General features: G+C 39.5%; 2 protein-coding genes across 4 annotated transcripts in view; one reads left to right on the top strand and one right to left on the bottom strand.

Moving 5' to 3' along the window:
- Positions 1-17,519: 17,519 nt before the first annotated feature.
- LOC100031915 (cyclin-Q-like) lies at positions 17,520-21,863 on the bottom strand. 2 transcript variants are annotated; one of them, XM_007484690.3, is made up of 4 exons: positions 21,724-21,863; positions 20,180-20,322; positions 19,944-20,028; positions 17,520-19,604 (listed from the first exon to the last, which is right to left on the bottom strand). In XM_007484690.3, the coding sequence occupies exon 4, from the start codon at positions 19,501-19,503 to the stop codon at positions 18,754-18,756; it is 750 nt and encodes a 249-aa protein (XP_007484752.1). In that variant the 5' UTR covers positions 19,504-19,604; positions 19,944-20,028; positions 20,180-20,322; positions 21,724-21,863; the 3' UTR covers positions 17,520-18,753. The 2 variants fall into 2 exon arrangements, with proteins under 2 accessions (XP_007484752.1, XP_007484754.1); XM_007484692.3 differs by lacking the exon at positions 21,724-21,863 and adding an exon at positions 21,518-21,654.
- EPM2A (EPM2A glucan phosphatase, laforin) overlaps positions 21,860-23,742 on the top strand; it is a 171,800-nt gene continuing 169,917 nt past the window's right edge. For both annotated transcript variants that reach the window (XR_008916704.1, XM_007484693.3), the window contains exon 1: positions 21,860-22,220. Coding sequence is in view for 1 of the 2 variants with exons in the window: in XM_007484693.3 (XP_007484755.1) it covers positions 21,860-22,220 (361 nt within the window). In the remaining variant the exon portion in view is untranslated. The remainder of the gene's footprint in view (positions 22,221-23,742) is intronic.

Here is a 23,742-nt window from a genome sequence, read left to right as displayed (position 1 = left end):
TTTTTTAGTCAGTCAATAAACATTTTTTAAATTTTCATTTCAATTTTTTTTTCATTTCTGCATTCTTCCCATTCCCACCAAGAAAGCAAGAAAAACAAAACTCATTTCAAACATGTTAGGCGAAACAAATTCCCCAATTAGCCATATTTTTTTAAAGCCTTGGTCTACTCTTAACTCCAATCTCTGTCTTGAAGTAGGTAGCATGTTTTATCACGAGTTTTCTGAAATTGTGATTTGTGATTGGGTTGATCAACTTTCCTAAGTCTTTCACAGTTGATTATCTCATTGTTACTGAATAAATTATTCTTCAGGTTCTGTTCACTTCACTCTGCATTACTTCACATAAGTCTCTCGAGGTTTCTCTGAAGTCAACCCATTCATTATTTGTTGTAGCATATCACATTCCTATGCCATATTTTAGTGTCCAAATATTTTAAAGGTAGTCATATGAAAGAGGAATGGAATTTATTCTGTTCAACCTGAGAAGACAGATGGAAACTATGGATAAAAAGTAGAAGACAGGCAGACTTAGATTTTTTTAAAGTTCCAGAAAATCAGTGCTATTTAAATGTAGAATGGGGTTGCTTTGGGAGGTAGCCTAACTCCCTTGTTAGTGGAAATGTTTGAATCTGGGTCACTACTTATTGGAGTTGTGGTAGAGAGATTGGTGGTAAGAGAAAGGCTAAAGCAAATGGTCTCTGGGGTCCCTTTCCAACTCGTAAAATTTTTTTGATTCTGAATGAATGGAAGCAGAATGGAGATTGATGTGTATTCCAACCTCACTTTCTTTTCCTTGTAAGTCAGGGAGAGTGAGAAGGGGAATAGCTATTAGTAGAGAGGGTTATAAGTGAAATGGTGTCCTTGGGGAAAGCTGATTTTCATGTAAAAAATGAAATGGTGGAAGTAAGGTTAATTGAAAAAGTTCCAGGATTCAGGGAATTTGTTGAGAATAGAGCAAGGCTTCCAGTGTATACAGTGGAATGAGCTAGGTGAAGGGCAAATTGGGCTGTAATGGAACTGGAGAGGAGTAAAGTGATTTGGTTGGGGAGGATTCAGGAGGGGCAATATGGCAGTAGGGTAGAGAAGCTGGATACAACTGGTACAATAGCAGAGTTGATAGGTGTGATATTCCCTATTGCATAGCTTAACCAATTGAATATTTTTTATAGTGCTCCAGAATTCAAAATAGAATGAACCTTAAGGTTTGTACAATGTGCCTGTTTCTTCCTCAGCTATGATTACAGCTTACTGATTGAGGGGACAAAGCCTCAGGTATGTGGGCTCAAGATTCCTGGACTCCATTTGGGAAAAGCAAAGCATTTTAGATTAGATGTGGGCCCTTCATGAACTTTCTCTTCAATGTGTTTCATAGGAATTAACTAGATTATTATAAAATTTCCTATTTTTTCCTAAGTGGGTAGCATAAATTAATTTTCACAATTGCTATTTTTTGTAATTTAGAGAATCTAAAGCATATTCTTTTAGTACCTTAAAGATTTGCACTAATTGTTATGACCAACCTAGTCCCCAGAAAAGATGAGGAAGTATTTTCCTGTCTTTTTTTGGTAGAGACATGAGGTATTGGTGGTAGAAACTGTCAGACTTGGTCACTGCACTAGTTGGTTTTGTTTACTATTTTTTGTTTTATTATTAATATTAGTTTTGTTAACTATTTTTCTTCCTCTTCATTATTTCTTATAGCACAAAAAGTTTCCATCACACCACAGATTATAAGTTAGTATCCAGATAAAAAGGACAAAGGAATCCAGGCAGCTTTTTCTGAAGGCTCGAGAAGTTCTTTTGGGGGGTACTTATTCAAACTTTTTTGCACATGGGAACAATTTTCTTTCTTCTGAAGAGGGCCTTGTCCCTTATGTCTGTCCAGTTTCAAATGTTTTTCCAGTAAAAACACCACCTAGTGGAGTCTGTATGAGGAACAGAACAAGTATCCAACCTAACCAATTAACCCCCAACCTGTGATTTCCATACCACCATTTTACCTGATAAAGCAACCATTGTATGACTTGAAATCGTAACAGTTTATCCAGATACCTTTTAAAGGTAGACATATGGAAGAGAAATGAGACTTATTTCATTTGACCCTAAGAGAACAGAAGTGAGAGAAGAGAACAGAAATCATAGGTAAAAAGTTGAAGACAGGCAGATTCCATTTTTCTTCAAGGAAAAACTTCTTTCTGGAATCTGGAAATGAAAGATGAAAAAACACAAGGTATCAATGGAATATTAAAATTTTTTTCTTTTAATTGTTAGTACCTGCAATTTTACTGATGTGGGTAATCTTTCCACCAACACAGATTGCAGTTGTTCTATAGTTTTGTAAACTGCATTCAAGAATTAGCTGTGGCCAAAAAATTCATCATCCTACATCCAACTTTAGGATGATCTTTGCCAACCCCAGTGGAATTAGTCCTCAGACAATAAAAATATATCCTATCCTGGGCCTGACCCTAAAGCTTTTCCCATTTGGCAAGACCTATCAATGCTTTTGCTCTTCTGGCCTTCAGATATCAAGAGGGGAGAGAGAAGGCAGGAAGGATGGAGGAAGGAAGGGAGGGAGGAATAAAGGAAGGAAGGAAGCAAGGGAGGAAGGAAAGAAGAGAGGGAAGGAGGGAATAAAGGAGGGAGGAAGAAAGGAAGGATGGAGGAGAAGAAAGAAGGAAGGAGGGAAAGGAGAGAGGGAGGGAAGAAGAGAGGAAAGTAGGAAGGAAGGAAGGAAGGAAGGAAGGAAGGAAGGAAGGAAGGAAAGAAAGAAGGAAGGAAGGAAGGAAGGAAAGAAGGAAGGAAGGAAGCAAGGGAGGAAGCAAGGGAGGAGGGAGGGAGGGCTTCAAAAACATTTTCTCATTTGATCTTTGTAACAACCTTGTGAAGTGGGTGCTATCATCATTCTCATTTTACAGATGAAGAAACAGGTGGAACACTGGTTAAATGGCATGCCCTGTTTCACATGTCAGTGTGTCTGAGATCAAATTTGAACCTCAGGTCTTCCTTACTTCAGATCTAGTAATCTATCACCTGTGTCACTTCCATGCAACAAGGAGACATTGATGTGGACCAGAGTAGGATTTTTAAAAAGTCAATATTCCATCAAAAGTTATTAATATTTCCCTTTATCAAAAAGTTATTAAATTTCCCATTATTTAAGAGTTATTAATGTTTCCCACTCATTTAATAATAGACTCAGTGGTAAAACCAGTAGAATTTTGGAAAGGGACTTTATAATTGGTTTATTCTTTTAGTTTAGCATCTTAGTCTCATTTCTACCAAGTGAGAAATGATATTTCAGCCCCAAGCATATTTCAGCATTACAGATAATAGTAATTGCAACCTAAGAAAGTCACCAAATTGTGAGAGCAACTGGCACATTGGACTATGAGGTTTTCCTCCTAGACTTTGCACTTATGTCAACAACAGGAAGTCTGACAGACTATTGTAAAAGGATGAATGTTAATCTTAAAACCTTTCCTGGTGTCCCCAAATAATACCATAGTACATTAACATTAATGTAAGAAATATCTCATACTTTATATTTTCTAAGATTTCTTAAATAGTAGCAAAATTATTGAACTATTCATATGCAAATGGAATAATTATTTCTGGGGCTAGAGGACTCATTGGAAACAAATATTCTTCTCTCTTCATTTCACTTTGTTTTCCAGGCTTTCTTGGCAACAGACAGACTTTTAAAAAGCATCTTTTCCAAACATTAATGGATCACTTTGGATTTCAGCTTGTTCCTAAATTTAAGATTGAATGTGCAATCCCTATTGTCCTAGATAGCCTCACTTTTGAAGCACCACCCATATTTCTTCCATTGCTCCTAAGTACCATGTGTTTTGACTTTCCAATTTTGGAATTCCATGAAGCGCTGCTAGCTAGACATAGCTAGCATGCATAATTAGTTTCTAATAAAATCCCTGACACTGGGATTTGTAAATAGCATGTAGCTAATCCTCCCTCTAATACTCAACATTGGTCTGGCCTTTATTAGAATGTCCTATTTGATTTGGGGCTCCACAAATAAAGTGTTATATGGAAAATTTGGAGACAGTCCAGAGGAGGGCAACAAAATAATGAAAAGCTTGTAAAATAGGCCCTGTGAGTAAGAGGCTCGTGGAACTGGGTTTGTTTATTTCTAGATGAAAAAAGGCAAAGGAACAAAGTGTTCCTGTATATGAGGGGCTACTCTGTGTGGTGGAAAGCAATAGCTTTTCTTCCCTTCTGAGGGCTATGTAGGAGTGGAAGACATAGTGGAAGACACATGAACAATGTTTGTGTAATGTGGACCTTCTCTATCCTTTGAATTTTGGATGATATTTGAATATATTAATTAATTTGGATAGTAATATAATAATGTTGATGGAGATAAACTATTATCTCTAATAATGCTATGCATTTACTCTTTTGATAATTATATCTCAAATGGTTAAATCAGCTTTGTTTTTGCCATTAAGGTTTAAGAAAAAATGATTACATGTGATCATTAATCAACAAGCATTTGTAAGGGCCTACTGTGTCCTAGGGGGTATAGTGAATAGAGCACCAGGTCTGAAGTCAGAATGAGATTCATCTCCATGAGTTCAAATCTGGCCTCAGACTTGTGACCCTGGGCAAATCATTTAACCTTGTTTGCCTCAGTTTCCTCATCTGTAAAATGATCTGGAGAAGGAAAGGGCAAATCACTCCAGGATCTCCGCCAAGAAAACCCCAAATGGGGTCATGAAAAGTCAGACAACCAAAGCTTCTCTGCCTTTCTTACCTTGTCTGTTTTCATGTGCTTGTAGACAACAGAAATAATTGAATTAATAATCCTTAATAATGTTGAATGTTTACATGAGTAACTTTTCTCTGGACATTTAAAAAATGAATTATGCTTTAAAGACTTCTCTAGAATAATTGATTAAATGGAATTTCCACAATCCAAGTGGTTTTTGCAGTTTCACATAAGTCCTTTCCTAACCACCCCTGTTGCCTTGTTTTCATCAGTGGTTTTGTCAGCCCAGCAGGCCTAGCCCAGATTTCTGATATCTGATGGAAAGGGGTAGTTTAGTGACCCACATTACTCCTGCATCTTTCTCTCATTACAATAGGGACACTCACTAGCAAGGCAAAATTAATTAGCTCTATTTAACCTGTGGGTTTTCTTACTTGGACACTTTGATTATAATGAAAAAGAGATAGAAATTATACTGGGTTGGGTTTCCCAAAGATAAAAAGACTGGCATTTAAACAGTGATTAAATGTGTGAAAGGCCCTTTCCAGGCACCATTTCATTTGAGCTTCCATCTACCACCACTTCAAGAGGAAAGGACTCTAGGAGTCATTCTACTCTAGGTACTAGCAGAGCCAGCTAGTGATGCGGAGGGCAGAGTGTGAGGCTTGGACTCAGAGAGACCTGAGTTGAGGGCAGCTAGGTAGTTTGAGAGCCAGGCCTAGAATTGAAAGATCTTGGGTTCAAATGTGGCCTCAGACACTTTCTACCTGTGTGACCCTGGGCAAGTCACTTAATCCCCATTGCCTAGCCCTTACAGCTCTTCTGCCTTAGAACCAAGGGGTGGTTGTGTTTTTTTTGTTTTTTTTTTTTAAGTATGAGCTATCACTCAAAATAAATACTGCCCACTTCATCCTTATTGGAGCTTGCCTTTATGTTACTAAAATGTGTAGGGTAAAGACTGCTGGTTTAGACGGTCCAATCTCATCCCCTCTAATCAAATCCCATCCATTCAGCCTCTACTACATGGATGGAAATGCACTGAATGCTGGCTCTAGATAATGAAGAACAATCCCTGCCCTCCAGGAGCTTACAGGCTGTGTCTGTATGGTACCAAACAATAGATCCAGTAGCAGTTTATTTCATACATTTGTCCATTTTAGTGGCCAAATGAATCAACAGATTCATGCAACTGTGAAGAAACCATTCATTATATTTGGAGAAAACAACAACAAGCCATTTCAACCCCAAAACGACTGAGTGAATTGACTGTGTGTCTGACAAAGACTGTGAATTGACATAATAACTGAGCTACTGAATTTGAGGGGAAGGAGAAATGAGAAAATGTACTTGGCTCAAATGTGATTCTTGGCTTCCATTAAAAAGTCTGTTTCATAAGAATGAATGCCAATCGGATATCACAGACACTGTGGAAAGGAAGCAATGGCATTTTCTTATTAATATTAACAGCATTTGAAATATAGTTAAAAAAATATTTACCAGATGAGGAAAAAACCCTGGCAGAAGAATGGCTTTTTTTGTTTGTTCTTGTTTTTAAAATTCAGGCTGTAAGAAAAGTAAAATAATAGAAGTATAAGACAAGGTCCAGGGCTCTTTGGTGGTAAAAATCACACTACTGTACACCGAAGTATTTATTTATAAATTAAGGTTGTACATAAGAAAAATGAACAATCTACTATTAGTCAGCATTTTGAATAATTAATTTATAAGATATCTTTTGTGATGTAAAATTAAGGATAGTTTAAAAACAGTAACCAGAACCTGGGGCTTTAACCACATTGGAGTATTTGGAGCATGGCTATTCAGAGGGCTTTTTAGAACATAGTTGAAAAATATATATAGTTGCTTATATTTTTACTGGCTCCATAACTATTTCAGGGACCTCCCTGGTAATGACATCTCACCAGGGGCCCCAACGGAAAGCTCAATTAGTCATAGTATAAGGAAGATGAGTTTACTAGAAAAATATGAAGATGAGTGCTAATTGGAATTATTGCATTATCAGTGCTGGGTTCCCCACTAATATCTGGGTTGCCCCAACAGCTCCCTCTGGTGTGAGGTACATCGTGGATGTGTGGCATCATCATTCACAATGACAGCTCACAATCTTCCATCAGTATGTGTGTGTATGTTTTTATTTTTTTTAATTAAAAAAAATTTTTTTTAAACCCTTTCCTTCTGTCTTGGAGTCAATACTGTGTATTGGTTCCAAGGCAGAAGAATGGTAAGGGCTAGGCAATGGGGGTCAAGTGACTTGCCCAGGGTCACACAGCTGGGAAGTGTCTGAGGCCAGATTTGAACCCAGGACCTCCCATCTCTAGGTCTGACTCTCAATCCACTGAGCCATCCAGCTGCCCCCTGTGCAAGCGTCTAGACAGGTTAATTAATTAAAAGCTCAAGATTTTTTGCTTAAGCAGCAGAGTAAATGACAAGAAAGATTCTGTCCCCCTTCCACCATTTCCTCCAAAAGAATTTGGCCTTAGGTTGCTGCTGGGGAAGGAAACATTCAGGGAAGACCAATGGTGAGGAGACAGCCATGGAAAGACAGACAGGGAACACATTTGTCTAGGGCTGGGCTGGGCGGGGGGTCTGAGCTACTCATGAGCGATCCTGCAGAATGCTGCTGAGCCTTCTGCCTTCCAAGGTCCTGCACTAGAAGCTCTTTGGAGGAAGACCTTGCTTCAGAGCTCTGTATCCCTGCTGTTGGGCACTGATCTTCAAGGGTCCTCCGTAGCTCTTTAGTGTTATCTATTCCAGTGAAGCTGGAATGAAATTGTCCCGTTTTCCTCTCAAGCCTTGGTTCTTTGGTCACAATCTCAGTCGATTGTTTAGGGCTCTCATTGTTGTTCAGTGGTTTCAGTTGGGACCCCATGTGGGGTTTTCTTGGCAGAGATACTGATGTGGTTGGCCGTTTCCTTCTCCAGCTCATTGTACAGATGAGGAAATTGAGGCAAACAGGGTCAAATGGTTTAGCTAGGGTCATACAGCTAGAAAGTGGATTTGAACTTTGGAAGAGGATTCTTTCTGACTCCAAGCCTAGAGCTCTCTCTGCTGAACTACCCAGGGGGTTCTTGTAAATCCCATAAAAATAGATCAGATTGAACAGTGAAACTTTTAATAAGAGGCAGTGTAGACCCAATGGAAGGTACACTAGATATCAAATTGGCATTCTTTGGTCCACAATCCCAACCCTGCCACTACTCTCCTTTGTGACTTCAGTCTGGTCCCTACCCCTTTTTTAAGGTCCTCAGGTTCTTTCTACCATACTCATGTGTAAAATCTTTGGGTTGAATTAAAGGCTCTCTATAGTCCCTTCCAATTTTAAAGCAGATCCAAAGACAGATTCCTCCAGCAAAGAGCAATATATACGTCAACTACCATGCTGTGAATTTGTAGGTAATGGCAGAAACATAAAAAAACCCCACAGATAATTGTTTTCCATACAGATGTCCAATGTAAGCAAACAATGAGAATATAACTTCTATGTTGAGTGCTTCATTTTCCAACTCAAATAAAATCAAAGGGTACTGTTATTTGTGAATTTACAATCAGTTGTAAAATGATAATCGCATCTGGGTTGGATTTCTTACTTTAAATTGTGTCCTATGGATGTGGTTTCTCTAGAACCATTCAAATAGAGATAAGAAGTTGTTGGTTAAATTTTCTTCCTAGGACAAAAACAAATAAACAAACAAAATATTCTACGCCCATCTCACCAGGTTCTTCCTCCACTTATTGATGTTCATGGTTCTCTCATCATTCTAGGCTTAGTAACTCTTGTACCCTTCCACTAGGATTGCCAAGGCCAAGTCCTCCATATGCATCCTTGGTCACATCTTTTCACTGTTCTCCAGCACATCACTCTACTCTCTCTTTAATATTTAGTCTCTGCCTATCTTTTGGTTCTGTTGTTACAAATTTAACAATAGCAAAAATAACAATAATTAGTAGCACTGACTATATGCCAGGTACTGTGCTGAACACTTAAGAAATATTATCTCATTTTGTCTTCATAACAATTCTGGGGAGGAAGATTATTATCTCCATTTTACTATTGGAGAAACTGAGACAGTGATTAAGTGACTCACCCAAAGTTACATGGCTAGTAAATATCTGAAGTTGGATTTGAATTTGGGAATTCCTGGCTCCAGACCCATCACCCTATCAATTATGTCCCTTGGGTGACCTGTGCATGCTCATATTTCCCCTATTCTTAAAAAAAAATTCTCACTTGATTCCATTATTTCCACCAGCTCTCCAGGTGACTCAGTGGATAGAACAGTGGGCTTAGAATCAGGAAGACTCATCTTTATGAGTTCAATTTTGGCCTCAGACACTGTTTGACTCTGGGAAAGTCATTTAGCTCTATTTGCCTCAGTTTCCTTATATGCAAAATGAGCTGGAAAAGGAAAGGGCCAACCATTCCAGTATCTTTGGCAAGAAAACCCAAACAGGGACACAAAGAGTTGGCATGACTGCAAATGACTGAATAAAAATCTCAGCTCCTTGGGAAAGACATCTACACCCAGTGCCTCTACCATCTCTCATTTGCTTCTGAACTCCCTAGCTTCCAATCTCATCATTCAACTGAAATTGCCTTCCCCAATGATTTAACTGCTCTAACCTCCCTCCTGATCTCTAACTGCCTATCGGATATCTCAAATTTGATTTCTCACAGGCATTTTAAACTCATCATCTTCAAAATAGAACTTGTTATCCTTCCTCTCAAACTATCCCCCTTCTGAATTTTCCTCTTCTGTTTTTTTTTTTAATTTAATTTAATTTTTTTGGTTGCAATACTCACTTTATTTCCCTCCCTCCCCTCTACCCACCCTTCTAGCAGCCGACTTGCAATTTCATTGGGTATTACTTGTGTCCTTGATCAGAACCTATTTCCAAGTTGTTGTTTGCATTAGGATGTTCATTTAGAGTCTACATCTCCAACCATATCCCTTCAACCCATGTATTCAAGCAGTTGTTTTTCTTTGGTGTTTTTATTCCAACAGTGTTTCCTCTGAATGTGGATAGTGTTTTTTCTTGTAGGTTCCTCCAAGTTGTTCAGGATCACTGCATTTTCCTCTTCTGTTGAAAGTATCACCATCCATCCTCCCGGGCTCCCCGATTTATGACCTACAAGTTATTCTTCTCTCTCCCCCCAATCTATAGCCAAATCTTGTAGTTTCTACTTATATGACATCTCTCACATGTTTTCTACACTCATGCAACTATAATACAAGTTAGGACCCTCATCATCTCTTGTCTGGACTATTTTAAGAGTTTAACTATTGCCTCCACTACAAGTCTTTCCCTTACTCCAGTCCACCTAAAGCATAGAGCTGACTATGCTGTCCTGCCCTCCATCTACACCCACAAAGAACACTAATGATTCCTTATGTCCTCTGGAAACAAATATAAAGGACTCTGGCATTTAAAGTTTGTCGCATTCTTGTTCTTTCCTTCCTTTTGAATATTCTTATACTTTACTCCCTGCCATGAACTTTATGTTCCAGCTACAATGGTTGACCTGTTCTTTCCCAAACAAGATACTGCATTTCTTGACTTGGTGCCTAGCTGTGGCTATTCTCAGGCTTGGAATGCTTTCCCATCTTGCCTTTACTTGGTTTTCTTGGCTTTCTTCAGTATTCAGCTTATACTGTCTTCTTCAGGAGTCTTTGCCCAGTTTCCCTAGCTCCTAAAGGCTTTCCCCTAAGCCTACCTCTTATCTCCTCTGCATTAATTTTAAGTGCCAAGTTATTTACAAATTGCCTCCCCCATTAGAATATGAGATTCTCACAGGAAGCAACATTTTTTTTAAATTTTTGTTTTTAACTTTCTTTACATGTCTAGTGCTTAATATAGTGTTTGGTACATTATAAGTTCTTAATAAATGCTTGTTGACTGACTGACAGTACTGCCAGATTAATCTTCCCTAGTATCTGTCAGAATGTTTTTCTTTGTGTTCCTAGCATTTAGCACAATCCCTAATATGTAGCTGGCACTTAATAAATGCTGGTAGATTGATGACAAGGTAGTCTGGAGCCAGATTATGAAAAACTTTAAATGCCAAGCCACTGAAGATTAATGAGCAGGGGAGTGCAATGGTTAGTCTTGAGTTTTAAGACAACTATTTTGGCAGCTGGGTGGAAACTTCCCTGACCCAAACCCTTCATGGGTTTCTCACTGCATTTTGAATAAAACGCAAATTTCTTAGTCTGAAATTCAATGCTCTCTAAAGTCTAGCTCCAGGTTAGATTCCCAATCTTATTTCACACTACTATACTTCAGTTACTTCTTGGTCTAGCCAAATTGGTCACCAGTAATTCTCTGATCTGATCTTCCTTTTTTTCCTTTGTACTTTTGTGTACTTAAATTTTGGCAATTGTTTGCATGGGGTGGGGAGAGGGAAAGGAGAGTAAGGAGCTGAGGATGATGCTGATATTTCTTTTTTTTTATTGTAAATTTTATTTAATTAATTTAGAATATTCTTCCATGGTTATATTATTCCTATTTCCCCCTCCCCTCCCCTCCCCAGGTAGCTGAAGCACAATTCCACTGGGTTTTACTCGTGTCATTAGATGATGCTGATATTTCAAGTCTGAGAGACTGGAAGAAGTGTGGTGCTTTTGACAGAAATAGAGAAGTTTGAAAGAAAGGAATGCTTGTGTTAAAGATTTTGATTCTATTTTGGACATGTTGAGTTTGAGATGCAGGACATTCAATTTGATATGTCTAGTAGTCAGTAATGCAGAATTGAAGCAGAGGGCAGAGACTAGTGATTTATCTATATCTCTATATATATATCTATGTTATCTATCTATCTATCTATCTATCTATCTATCTATCTATCTATCTATCTATCTATCTATCTATCTATCTATGTCTATCTCTACCTATCCCTCCATTCATCTAGTTTTTCTTCCTCTTTATGCCATCTCATCTATTCATCCATCCATCTAGCCTATCTATACAATCTTATCTATACATACATCCCTCCCTCTATCCTATTTTTGTCATCCTACCCATCTGTCCATCTATCTAGTCATCTATTAATGCCAGCTTATCTATCTATCCATTTATTCATCCTATCTTATCTACCTAATCTATTTATATTTCTCTCCTCTCTCTCTCTCTCTCTCTCTCTCTCTCTCTCTCTCTCTCTCTCTCTCTAAGTGTGGGTCTAAGTGGCATAGAGATGATCTGCTAGCTATTTCCTAGGCATAATATTCCATCAATTGCTTCCATGACCTTGTCCAAGTGGCTGCCATCTCTTTCTTTCTTCCCTACCTTTACCTTCTTTCAAAGCATATTTCAAATACTCTTTCATCCATTAAGCTTTCATTTTCTTACCATTTTCTCCTTTGCTTCCTCACCTGAAAAATGAGGAGGTGGGATTAGATCCCCTTAGGGTCCTTTGCAGCTCTAGGTCTATGATCGTCTTGAAATAAATTTGTACTGTATATACCTTTTTTGTGGTTACTTCTATGTTGTACTATCCCATCTACCCATCTAGAAGGTTAGCTCCCTAAGGGCAGACACGTTTCCCCCCCACTTTATATCCCTATAGCTTGTAGGAGACATTGGTCTCCTACTGAATTTAGTATATCACTGTTGCCTAGTACAGTGCAATTTAATTCAACAAGCATTTGTTAAGCATGTAGCATTTGTAAGACACTTTGCTAGTGTCTGGTGATACAAAGAACCCCCCCCCCCCAAACCAAAAACATATTTCTGACATTTTACAAGGGGAATGTAATTTGCAAACAAAAATAATCAATCAATAAACATTTATTAAATGCCTATTATATGCCAGGCTTGTGCTAAGCACTGGGGATATAAAAAGAGGTAAAAGATAGTCTCTGCCCTCAAGGAGCTTACAATCTAATAATAATAACAACTACAAAGTAATTTGAGGAGGGAGAAAGTAATAATGATTAGGGGGATGAAGAAACATTTTCCATAGGAGATTCCTGAGCCAAACTATGAAGGAAGTGGAGGAATCCATTTAAGAGCCGAAGAAAACATTCCAGGAACAAAGAACACATAGTCTGTGCCCAGACTTGAAGGCAAGAGATGGGAAGCTGAATTTAAAAGTTAGCAGACTAGTATACCTGGTTGTTGGGTGGGTGTATGGTAGTCCAGGAAATATGTGGAATTAAGTTCCTCCCTCCCCTTGTGTATATAAGCTCTTTGAGGTGTCAAAATGGAGACTGGAACCCGGGACTCCATTTCCCATAAGTCCTTGCTCACTTCCCAAAATGCCTTGTAACCTCACCTGGGCTGAGAATGGGGTATTTAACCTAGCTGTAAAGGTGCTGGGTCTTTTCCTGTTTCCGTTTCCAAGGCGACGCGTCTCATGATGTAAGTGAAATTGAATTGGGCCTTTCATCCCACGTGCTTTCCTTACTTGTATTTTCTTTATATTTTAATCTCCAATAAACCTCTAAAAATATAATACTTCTAGAGAGAAAGTAATTTCTACCTGCCACAGCTTGCCCCCCCCTAATTTTAACTGTTACAGAGGGCAGTAACTTTCATTTTCATCTTTGTATTCCTAGCACCTAGCACAGTGCTTGGCACATTATTGATACTGAATAAATGTTTGTTGACTATCTGCTTGAGGGATTAAGAATAGATGTTGAAGAGCTCTAAATGTCAAACCACTGAAGACTGATGAGCTGTGTACATAAATGAATTTTAGTATGATTATTTTGGCAGCTGTGTGAAAGACTAATTAGAGAGGAGAGAAGATTCATTGGTTGGAGACCAATTAGGAGGCTTTTACAGAGGTGAGAATGATGGTGACCATGTGAGTGGAAAGAAAGTAATGGATGTAAGATATATTGTGTAGGGGTAATTGATACTACCTGGCAAAGCCCTGGCTCTGTGGGATTAAAGAGAGTGAAGGTTAGAGTCAGAGTCTAGGAACCTGACCGGGGAGTTTAAAGAAAGGGAAAAGCAGTTCCTTTTTGATCATGGTGAATTTGAGATGCCAATGGGGTATCCGGGGTCATTGCACACAGTAGGTACTTCATGCATTCGGTTGAATTGAGTTGGGGAGTGAGGAAGCAAATTATCCCTCAGGAGACAAATGTAAATGATTGGAAATGGTTGGAAAGACATTTGGTTTTCTTGATGGCTTCTCTCCCAGAAAGCAAGGGTGAACAGCCCTTGTTCTTAGGGCTAAAACTACTTGGGGAGGGTATTGTCTTTTGGAGTGAGAGATGGGAAGAGGGAAAAAAGAAAGAGGAAAGAGAGAAGAGGCTTTTAAAAATAGCATCTCCAAGGCAAAATACCCTCCCAGCATACTATTGTTTCCAATGTTTCCAATCCCAGAGACTTAAACAAGTGGAGAATCAGATTACATATGGTGATAGAAACTGTGCCATTACATTCCAAGAGGAGTTTGTCTATAAAAACAAAAACAAGCAACACTTTTTTATTATTCCACACCAGCAGATTACTCCTACGGACAAAATATTGTAATTATTTTTGAAGTCTACTCTTTGAAAATTATTTTTCACTTTGCTCTTGAGGACTGTTGTTTTTTATGATTCAGATGGATACTATATCACTAATAGCATTCAAGGTCTCAAGACAGAAGTGCTACTTATGCAGAGCTAGACTTTTAGGTATTATCAGGAAGAATATTAGTAACAATAAAAAGAAAACAAAACAGAAACAAAGCCTTTTACAGGCAACATTTCTCCTTGATGGCTTGTTCTAAATCTACTAAATTGACTAAATCTCAATTTAGTTGAATAAATAAGTGCTAACCCTAATAAGATACTTTTATATTGTATTTTGGCTTCTCCATTTCCAAAAGGAAGAAGTTGAACCCAATGATCCTTTAAGTATCCTCTAGTTATAAAATGTGGTCATTCTAAGTTGAGCAGTTATTTGAATTTTCTTGCATAGTTAAGTAATGCAATCAATAAATTATTTTGGTAAAGTATGCTTTCATTCAATTAATGAAAGAATTCCTAAAGAATGTAAAAAGTAGCTATTCCATCCTGTGTGTGTGTGTATGTGTGTGTGTGTGTATATGTATGTGTGTAGCTAGGTGACAATGGATAAAGTACTGGGTCTGGAATCAGGAAAACCCAAGTTGAAAGCTGTGTGACCCTGAGCAAAACACTTAACCCTGTTTACCTCAGTTTCCTCATCTATGAAATGAGCTGGAGAAGGAAAGAGCAGACCACTCCAGTATTTTTGCCAAAAAAAAAAACAAACCAAATGGAGTCACAGAGTCAGGCATGACTGAAATGACTGGCTGAAATAAAATAAATAAATATATATATTTTAGATATTTATATACATTTAACTTACAGGAAAATACAGTAAATATATATAATACACACACACACACACACATATATATATAACTGGATATTTGTGTAAATATGTATATATATTATAACTATGCATGCACCCAAAGTTAAACTGTTTTTTTTCTTCTTCAGTGACTTTAGTAATCCTGTGGTGTTTGTGTCAGAGCTAGAGATTTATAGAAAATGATCCTGGAAAATCAATCCCTTATTCAGAGAACTAATTAAAAAGGTCTCCACTCACTAAAAAGAATGTTCCTTCACAGGAAACACAATAATTTACAAAAAAAGCAATCTCACAGTTACCCTACCTGACCACAGAAATCTCAAAAACTGAGGGTGATTATGAAGATTTCTATTGGCATTGGCAGAATTGAATTTGCTTGGTATGCCTGTGTGCACATGTATACATGCACATACACGGTGATAGAATAGCTGAGCAAAAAAAAAATGATGCATTTTCTAAAAGTTCTCTGCTCTACCAGGAAATGGCATCTAAAGCAACTAATCAGTCACTAAACATTTAGTTGCCATTACACATTAGAGGCAACTAGGTAATGCAATGGATAGAGTCCTGGGCTGGGAGTCAGGAAAACTGGAGTTCAAATCCAGCCTCAAGCACTTAATGGGTAACCCCACTTAACTACTCTTTACCTCCATTTCCTCATCTATAAAATGGCTTGTGAGGGAGGTATTCCAAGCATTATTAATTATACAGATGTGGAAACCAAGGGCCACTGAGGTTACATGACCTGCTCATAGTCACAGTGACCAAGTTTTGTGGGAGATTTGAACCTAAGCATCATCTGACTGGTCAAGCACTCACTGCACCACACATCTGAAGTCAAGTACAATTTATATACAGATATCATGGTGTGGGGACTGACTGGGAAAATGGCCCTTTATGGATTCCAGTTCCTATGTGGAGAATTGTCTATGGGCTTTGGAGTGTAACACACCAGCATTAGTAGTTAGCTTAGTGACCTCCTTTAAAGGACACATTTTCAGGATCACAAGCAGCCATGTTCTCATTATCATTGCCACTTTCAGTTTCCTGAGGTACATTCTCTTTTTGCCCATTGTCCTTGCCCATAACTAGATCTAGTTCTTTTTCTTTAAGCAATTGTTCAAACACAGCCTTAATTATGCCTTCTAGGTTGGTATCAACAGCCATAATCTTCTCTGATTTAAGGGGAACCACAAATCTGAAGAACTTTTTTAAGATGGGTTAGAGTCTGCAACACAGCCATAAAGAATACATACACTTGTCCTAGGACTTGCCAGAGTACCAGTTCATTTTGGAATGGCAACTGTAAAATAGACATTGTTACATTGCCAACATAATCCAGAGTTCCTACTACCATATGGGTAAATTTGCTATATAGTAAGTGGCTCCAAACATTGGCAAAGTGGGGAAAACATTGCCCAAAACAGGCAATGGCTGCAATGACCACCACACCAAAAACAATGTTTGAACATCTTGTCTTTCTTTCTTAACTATCCTGCCTGAAGGATTGTGGGGTTCAGTCAAACTTGAGGTGCCAACTGTAATAATAATAATACCCTTTATTACAACTAGCAGTCACTCAAATATTTTATTTCTAGTGGTAAAATTATTTTAGGAACAGGAAAAAAGTCATATTCTTTCTTTGCTAAGTTACTAGCACATAAACGTTAGACATGATGGGTGCCCCCCTCTTTATTCTAGAAATTGTTTTCTTTGCTGAACTTAATTTTAAAATATTGCTTCAATGGGAAACTAGCTCTAAAACTTTAAGCTATGTTTATGCCTGACAACAAAGCAGTTTTGAAACATTTTTCCTAATTTAAATATGATTACTTTTTCAAAGCATTTGTCTCCTAAACCTAGCCTAGATTTTACCTGGTAGGAAATACTGTATCCTTAAGTATAAACCCTAAAATCAAATGCCTTGTATCTTGTTTAATTGCTATATAACTCACTCATGCCAACTTCAAAAAAATCCCTATTAAAATATGAGGTATTTGGAGGGGGCAGAAAAACTGCCTGTCCACTTTATGGATGAATGTAAAGGGGTATTTTTTTTCTTATATAAACTATTCTCAGAATATTTAATAACTGGATTCAGTCCTTAACAAATGGAAGCAGAGGGTTGTTGCTTAAAGTCTGCCTGTTTTGCCACTGAAGAGGCCTTTGTTTATCTAGTCTTGCACATTGTTTTTAAGGGTTGTTCCTATGCTTAGGAACCAGCTAAGCTTTTCTTGGGGTATCTATATTTCAGGGTGAAATGCTGGTTTACCAACAGCTCCCTGGAAAGGCTGAGAACTTTAAACTGGTTTAAGTTACTAGACTTCTTTTAGTTATTTCATGATGTTTTGAATGCATGAAACCTTTTACTCCATCTCAGACATGAAAGGTTTATGTAAAATTATGTTAAGCCATAAAAAAAACCAGAAATCAAATATAAGAATAGAAACATGAAAAAAAATCACTTTATTAGGGAACCAACAAACAAGTTTAATATAGAAATAGCAAATTTGTTTTGGAAATGACAGAAGTGAAAATCTTGAGAACAGGTGTTTCTTTTGGCCAACTGTTTGCAATTTGGCCCTGCTTTCTTAACTATAAAAGTGTTTTTCTATCTCCCGACACTTCATTCAATCTATGATCTCATCCATGAATTTGCTCCCTCTATTGGAACTGACAGTAACCCATCTCTCCTATCCCTTCCTATGATTTTCCTTTCAATTCTCGCATAGAGATTCTCCATATGGCTACCAGGTTTGTTAGAAGCATTTCTCAGATTTTTTACATTTTCTGTGTACCAGTCCATCACTTACTCTCTTCTGTTACTCCCTGAGGCTTACCACATAGCTGGTCCCTCCATAGTTTTCTCTTTTAAACCAGTTTTTATACATAGGTGAATATAGACATACTTTTTTTTTTTACCTAGTAGTACACATTTACCTTTGGGTTTACTGGAAAGTTTTAATTTTTCAGAGATCTTGGCATTTCAAGATTTTGAACACATAAGATTTCTGGGAGAACATTTGTGTTGAAAAGATGCTCATATTTTATATTTCAGGGAGGGGAAGATAACACAAAATGAAAAAAAAAATCATAGCTAATATCATCTTCCTATCCCCAATATGGTCCACAGAACATCACAAACTCTTAAACTATATATTTGCTCTCACATCTTTATGCTTTTTATCTTTTATTACAAGAAATAAAATATTCTTCTATTTATATTTAAAGGTTAAGCTTATGTCTGGCTTGGAAATATATCCCCAAAGGGTACAATCAAGTATTCTATTTTGGTTTTTCTTTTAATGAAGAGATGCTTAAATATAATCTACATCAAATTCAAAAGTTTCATCTTCAAAAAATTTCCTAAGGTGCAAAAAGGCAACCGAACATAGTGCATTCCTTCAACATGGACCTATTCACATTTAAACACAATAAACTCTAGACCTGCTCAGAGGGAATGCCTATCCTCACCTCTTTACTACACCAGCACATGAATACCAAAGAACCATCAGAAACCAACCCAAGTTTAGTTCTCTGTTTGCTAATGCAAAGTTGTTCCCTGTGACCAATCTTGATATCAGCTTTTTGAAGTCAGGGCCCATTTTGGTGGGTCAAATCCAGTCAGAAAAAGCAAATGTCTGTTTTTTTCCTGGGTGGCCCAGGGACCATTAAGGGATTTCTGTGTCCATTGTGTAAATCTGAATCAGGTCAGACACAATATTATCAATGACTGGCTTGGTAAGGTCTTCACTAAAGACTTGCCACCATGGCTTTTCTGCCTCAGAATCGGCAGGCACCTCCACTCCGTAGCACTGCAAGGCGAGATAGAGCACTGCCACGGCTATGTGCGGGGCTGGGTAGCGAAGGCACAATACTCCATGGTAGCTGTCCCGCAGCAGTGCCCAGGCTACCAGGGAGACGGGAGTCCTCTCCCAGCTGTGGCGGTTCATCCAGTTCTTTAAAGAAATAAGGTAGTGGAGCAGGTATTTGTGGGGGTGCTGGAAGGAGACACGGAAATGCAAAACTCTCAGCATGAGCAATTCGCACTGAACAATGCTGTCTCTCAGCTCCCAGAACCAGGAGTCCAACTCCAAAGGTTCACTCTTGGGGTTTAGGTACCTGTGAGAGACATTGATGATGTCTCTAGTCCTGAGGTGTTGCTCCTCCACCTTCCCGGCCAAGTAAATGGCAGACATGGCTATGAGGTAAGGGTCATATGCATCTAATTTGGTCTCGCAAAAAAATTTATGGTAAATGGTACAGGCTGTGGCAATTGGAATGGACTGCATACCCAGCTTGACACCTGCCTCCATGATGAACCGGGTCACTTTAAAGTGGACTTTGGCCTCCGAGACTAGGTGCCCCTCTTTCTTCACTTCTTCACCCTTGGCACTGCTCTCACTCTGCTTGGACTCCATGGCTAACACCGTTGCCTCCAAGGTATTCCTGGTCCCTCGGTCCCCTCAATGGCAAACAAAAATCCAAATCACGTTTAGGAGGAAGGCCAAAATGAGACGAACTAAAAAAGGAAGAAACATGTACTACTCTTATATCTTTGCAGGAATGAACCTCTCAGCATTCATAAAAGATTTCCTACAGTACACCATATCTTCATAGGCACATGTCTGCCTGAAAGGCACGTCAAGATTCTGCTGTATTTAGTGTTTTTTGATAATAAATTAGTCTTTGACTTCAGATTAAAACACTAGTGCTCAAGGGCTTTCTTCCAATGAGGAGTCTCTCATAAGTATGTTATGATAATACAAGATTCCTTGATGAATGCAACCAAGGAAAATGTTGATAAATAATACTTTTGATAATCAACATCAAACATTAAAAAAAGAAGAGGGATGCTCACCAAAAGTATACTTCAGTGTCGTGGAAGATATCTTGAACAGGGTATAAGCAGAATGGATAATGTGTAGTGAGGTCCTCTGATGTTCCTGTTTGTGGATAATATGTGTTGATTATGTAAAGGCTTAGAATATTTTGGAGCTTTTATACAGGAAAAAAAATGGTTGAAAAATGACAATTATCCAGAAAGATATGCAGCTGAAAAGCCAGGCAAGTAAATCAGCACATCAGTTTATATACCTGAAATAGATATTGTTGATAGGCAAAACAAGTTGGACTGAGAATCATTTAGGTTGAAAGTAGACCGGAACTATATTTGGAAAACTCTGTAGGGCAATTGTTTTGCCTTTTCAGCAGCATCTGTTGAATAGGTTGGGTTGAAGCTGTTTAAATAAAAAAGAAAAAGTTATCAGCCTTAATTTAAAAGAAACAGGATCAAATTATAAAGATATGGCTCATGCATTTTCTCACTGCCATTTTCATACTTTCTAAAATAACTTGATCTAAAAAAATTTTTTAAAGGCATCTAAATAAATTTTTTAAATGCCCTACATCCATACAAAATCTGTATTGGCATTTTCTCTCCTCTCTTTTTTTAATTCTTACTTTCTATCTTATAGGTTCTAAGGCAGAAGAATGGTAAGGGTTAGGGAATGGGAGTTAGGCTACACACACAGCTAGGAAGTGTCAGAGGCTAAATGTGAATCTAGGACCTTCCATCTCTAGACCTGGCTCTCAATCCAGAGTCACCTAGAAGTGTGTATTTGATATTCAAAACTGCTCCTGAGTCAAACGCTATTACTCCAAGGGATAGCTCTCCCAAAGACAATTTCTGCATTACACACATATATCCCTCTTCTGTAGGCCCTCTCCTTCTGGCTATCCATTGAGCCACTTAGTTGCCCCCAGTACTAATAATTATCAACAACTAGCTGGAGAATGCTTTTAAGTAGCATTTTGTCCCAAGTTAAAAAAAAAAAAGAAAAGAAACTTTTTTTTTATCATGTTCAATTTATACTATCCAGTTAGAAAGTTCTAGTTCACAGCCAGAAAATAAAATTTATAGCTATACAGTATATTTACAAGCCAGTTAGAAAGGAGCTCAAAGCCAAACAATAGCATTCATTTATAGCTATTTGAGCACCTACACAATACACCCCAGTGAGAAAGAAACTCATAGACAGATAATACCACTTGTAGCCATTAACATATGTACAATCCAGTAAGAAAGGAGCCCACTGCCAGATCCCACTTATAATTATTGGTACATACATGGGGCCCAGTTATAGGGGCTCACAGCCAAATAATAGCACTTGTAGCTATTACAGCACATACACAATTGTACTCGGTTGGAAAGGAGTCCATAGCCAGTTAATAATACCTATTTGTAACCGTTAGAGGTACAGGTTGGAAAGGCGCTTACAGCCAAATAGCATTTCTAGCTATTACAGCACACAGACCATACAGCCGGGTTAGGAAGGAGCTCCCAGCTACACGAGAGCATTTACAGCTATTTTAGCAAAATGTCTTAAAATGCATTTTAGACCTAAAAGTTGTCCCTCAGGTCTGTTCACCCACCGGGAGAGGGAGCAGCGTTTCTCTTCCAAGTGGATGGGAGAGGGGTCCCTCGTGGGAGGGGCCGAGGAAGTCCTGGTAATTTATTCCACGGGGGTAGTAGGGGTGTAGAAGGGGGTCCGCTCAGGTTCTGCCCTGGGCGTTCCCTCCCCGCCCCGCCCCGCCCCCAGCAGTGGCAGGTGGTAACGGGATCCCCCGCTGACATTTACCCCGCGGTGTGCAAAGCCCCGGAACGTCCTCAGGGCCGGATTGGCCCACCCCCTTGGGATCTCCGCGGTCTAGGAGAGGAGAAGGAAGGGCTGGAGCTGGTCTCAGTCAGGGAAGCGTTTCGGGGGCCTCGCAGCGATGCTTTTCAGATTCGGCGTGGTTGTGCCTCCCGGCGTGGCCCAGGGCCGTCCGCAGCTGTTGCTGGTAGGCTCTCGGCCCGAGCTAGGGAGCTGGGAGCCGGAGAGGGCAGTGCCCATGAAGCGGGCGGCCGGCGGAGCCGGGCCCAGTGGGGCACGCGGGCTGCAGGAGCCGGGCCTCTGGCTCGCGGAGGTGGAGTTGGCCTGCGTGCTGCCGCCGCCGGAAGCTCAGGAGCCGCGGCAGCAGCAGCAGCAGGAGCAGCCGCAGCAGCCGCCGGCGGAGGGGGCGGGGCCCGGCGTCCCTGAGACTTTCTGGTACAAGTTCCTAAAGCGGGAACCGGGAGGAGAGTTCTCCTGGGAAGGTACGGGCCCGCGGCCTCGGCCTCCACACCCCTTCCCTCCCCCCCGCCCCACTCCTCCCTTTCCCCCGCCCCGCCTCCTGCGAGTCGGAGCTAGGTCCGCGCCCACCTCGTCTGACCCCGGGCCTCCAACCACAGATCGGCCCCTACCCTTTTACCTTTCTCTCTTCCTCTAGGCGCAAACTGCCTACTGCTCACGTGACCTTGGGCCAGGCACTTGGCTGGGCTGCGCCTCAGTTTATCAGCCCGAAGAGGGATGGAGGGAACCCAGGTAGTTTTCTCATGTTGTTTGGGAACTACGGGCAATAAATATTGGCCCATAATCACAACCCTCCAAGTTTAGATCATCATAATAACAGGTATATTGTGCTTACTGTTGTTTCATTTAATCCTTGGAACTCCCTGGGAGTTAGGTGCTATTATTATCCCTATTTTACAGATAAGGACACCTCAGAGGTCGAGGGGAAATGTCTAGGATTACAGTTTGTGAGGGTCATGAGGTCACATTTGAACTAGGGTCTTCCTGACTCCAGGTCCAGTGCTCTTTACTATTGCACTACTATCTAGCTGCCCCAGCCTCATTTTATTGATGGGGGAAATGAGGCAAACAGGATTTAAGTGACTTATCCAGGGTCAGAGAGCTAGTTTGTGACTGAGATCTGATTTGAGTAATAATAATGATAATATTTCTGTAGCACTTACTGTGTTTGCTCCTCTCACAACCATAGAAGGTGGATGCAATTATACCCATTTTACCTAAGAGAAAAATGAGGCAAACAAGGGTTAAGTGACTTGATCACATTCATACAGCTGGTGTCTGTGGTGGGATTTGGTCTCTGTATCTCCTTTCTACAGCAAATGTCCCAGCTTCCATGTTTTTTCCTTGTTCCCTCGTGCTCACCCTCTTTGTAGTGGAGCCCTGGAGAGAATGCTGAGCCTGGAGTTAGGAAGACTCATCTTCAGACTTTCAAATTTGGTCTCAGGTACTTCCTAGCTATGACCCTGGATGAGTCACTTAACCTTTGTTGCCTCAGTTTTCTCATCTGTAAAATGAGCTGGAGAAGGAAAAGGCCAACCACTCCTAGGTCTCTGTCAAGAAACCCCAAACAGGGTCATGAAGTCTGCCATGTCTGAGAAATGCCTGAAGAATAAAAGCCATATGGAATTTTAGCAGTTTTCCCCTTTCCTTTCTGAATTAGTTGTGCCTGCGTCTACCCTTCACTTCTACATTCACTTAGAGTAAATTACTTTGGTACAATTCAATTCCATAAGCATGGGTGGCCTGGAAACTTAATAGTGGTGAGAAGAAGCCTGGCCTTGAGTTAGATCTGCCTTCAAACCTTTACTTGTTGGATAACCCTGGACCAGTCCCTGAGTCTTGTACTACCTAGGATGAAACAAATTGGGTTAATGGTTGAATGCAGATTAACAATTGAATAATCTAACAATTAGATTAAAATCAGTGGCCAAGGACTACTTCCTTTGTTAGGACCTCAAACAGAAGGAAACAAAAAAACAAACCCAA

Source organism: Monodelphis domestica, chromosome 2, assembly GCF_027887165.1.
Source record: "Monodelphis domestica isolate mMonDom1 chromosome 2, mMonDom1.pri, whole genome shotgun sequence".
Taxonomy (NCBI): Eukaryota; Metazoa; Chordata; class Mammalia; order Didelphimorphia; family Didelphidae; genus Monodelphis; species Monodelphis domestica.
Note: the sequence above shows the minus strand (reverse complement) of the source record. Positions and strands in the feature narration are given on the sequence as shown.